Source organism: Tripterygium wilfordii, chromosome 2 (genome assembly GCF_013401445.1).
Source record: "Tripterygium wilfordii isolate XIE 37 chromosome 2, ASM1340144v1, whole genome shotgun sequence".
NCBI lineage: Eukaryota > Viridiplantae > Streptophyta > Magnoliopsida > Celastrales > Celastraceae > Tripterygium > Tripterygium wilfordii.
Window position 1 is genome coordinate 5,314,781 of NC_052233.1, and position 2,385 is coordinate 5,317,165.

Consider the following 2,385-nt stretch of genomic DNA (forward strand, 5'->3'; position numbering starts at 1 on the left):
CCTTGGCAGGGATAAAATGTTTCTAAAGCGACATGGATCCATGCACTCGTTTGGTGGGTCTTCGTATTCAAATAAGTTTTGCATAAAGTATTTCACTTTACCCTTTTCAAATATGATTCAATGTGCTTTATTTGTTTAATTGTTTTAGAGAGTAATTATTGTAATCACCATAGTAAGTGTATTATGTATATAATGAGAATGAAATGCATAACTTCAGCAAAGCCGGTAACAAGTTGTAAATGTTTTTATTAATTTATTCATTCTTATATTTACTGGAATTCTCATAATTATAGTTGCAAATGTTTTTACAATTACCGAAATTCTTAAAATTACAATTGACGAGGATGGGTAAAAGGGTTGGGATTACCCGCATGGACGAGTACGACGATGGAATGAAGATTAAAATACCCAGCAAATATTTCAACGGAGATAAATAAGGGTTTGTATGGGGATGGGTAAAGAATTTCCTACCCCAATCTCCATCCGTTGACATCCCTAAATAAGAGACTAATGGAGTGGGTTAGATTTGATAAAGACGTTGTTACAGTACGACTTTATGATATGAGATAATATAGGGGGATAATCGTAGTTGATGATGCTAAACGTCTTAAAATATTCTTAGTTTTCCTTTCATGGCACAACATAGCATTTAATGACTCCACTTGTTCAATTGCCAGCCACATGCTCACTATTAAACAAAAAACATAGCCAGTTTTATATAATCGCATCTTCAATTAATGTCACATGACGCACCCCCCATTAAAAAAATATATATAAATCAATATAATAAGCAACAACGCACGTTAGGTCGAAAGGTCTTAATGAAGTAATCCATATACAAGGTGCTGGTGCATGAGACGCATGTATCTAACGTATGCCGTTCCAACTAGCGATGACTCGATTGACAATCGACTGAGTTAGGTATATGTGTACTTAAGATTCGATTCCAATAAAAAACAAACATCTCAATAATATATATTTTTTTAAAAAAAGGTATGCCGTTCCATTAAATACAAAACCCATATTGGAAAATGAAACCCTATTGTCTACAAGTATTAACTAAGCCATTTGCCACAATTAATGCAGTTGAAAGTTAAGTCTTAAGTAAAACTAATCCAATTTGTCAACGCAACAATCAAAACAAACACCTTTTGTTTAGTGAAAAGTCGTAGGATCTCTCCCTATATTTCCCTCTTTTATATATCTTATAGTCCAAGCAAAGCAGAGAAATTAATGGTGATGACAAGGTGCTCAGTCCCCCTAAAGGTCCAGCAAATGAAGAAGGTTGAAGAGGGAATAAGCAGTGCAGAAGTTTCAGTTCCATTTTCATGGGAATCTCGACCTGGAACTCCAAGAGTGAAGTTGGGGGAGACACCTCTCCCTCCTCTGAGCCCTCCCCCTTCCTACTACTACAACGTCAAAATGAATAAACCCATCGAAAAACACTCCAAAGCAAAGCTTTTAAGCTCTATATTTCGAAGAACAAGTAACAATCTCCCATCATCACCTGCATCATCGTCTTCGTCTTCGTCTTCATCCTCGTCGTCTCAGTCATGGACTTCGCGCCCTAAATCCTACTTGGTGCCATCATCTCCGATGACAACACCAAATTACGGAGGATATTCATCAAGCCCAAGACAGTCATATAAGGAAGTAGAAGACGAAGAAGAATACGAGGAGTCCCCTGTTTCAACTCTCTGCTTTGGAAGCAGAGCAAGTGCTAGGTCCAGAGGCTGGTATTCATCTTTCATCAAACTAGTCCTTCATTAGAGATATCTCCACAAGAGTCTTGTGAGGCACAAAGTTTCCCAATTCATACAGGTGAAACATGAGCAAATCATGCATTTCATGAGTCTTGAACCCGTAACCCCCCCCTAAGGAGAAATAACTCCTGTCAACTGCGTTACTATCCGTTGCTGCTTTATCTTACTACTTAATCAGGAACTATATGAACTAGTAAATGGAGTTTTCTCAAGAAAAGAAGAAGAAGAAGTTAAGTTTATGAAAGAATCCACTATTATTGGATCAACTTGTGATCACTGATTGAATACGAGCAAACCCTCGTTGTTATATTTTGTATTTTCCTCCTCGACCTCCTCCTCCTCTTCTTCTTCTTCTTTCTTCTTATTATGAATGGAAAAAAAATTAAGTTCCATCTTTAATTAATGAACATCTAAAAGATTCAAGCATGTGTGCATGGTTGAGGAGATGTGAGAATGGCTTAGCTTCTTCTATGGCTAGGAATCTGCTTGCAGCCTTGTCTTCAGGGGGCATGTGATGAACTTGATTGAGAACAAAGCAAAATTCACATTAATCCATAACCAAGAAGCTTCTGATTGCACTAATAAAATATTACGACACAAAAAACAAAGTAAATAGAGTTTG

General features: G+C 36.9%; 1 protein-coding gene across 1 annotated transcript; it reads left to right on the forward strand.

Moving 5' to 3' along the window:
• Positions 1-1,251: 1,251 nt before the first annotated feature.
• Positions 1,252-1,868, forward strand: LOC120005638 (putative protein TPRXL). The gene has a single exon (XM_038855402.1). It carries the CDS (start codon positions 1,276-1,278, stop codon positions 1,768-1,770), a length of 495 nt encoding a protein of 164 aa, XP_038711330.1. The 5' UTR covers positions 1,252-1,275; the 3' UTR covers positions 1,771-1,868.
• The last annotated feature ends 517 nt before the right edge of the window (positions 1,869-2,385 follow it).

Coding starts and splice junctions, on each gene's coding strand:
- LOC120005638 (XM_038855402.1), top strand. CDS start 1,276: ATGAAGAAGGTTGAAGAGGGAATAAGCAGTGCAGAAGTTTCAGTTCCA.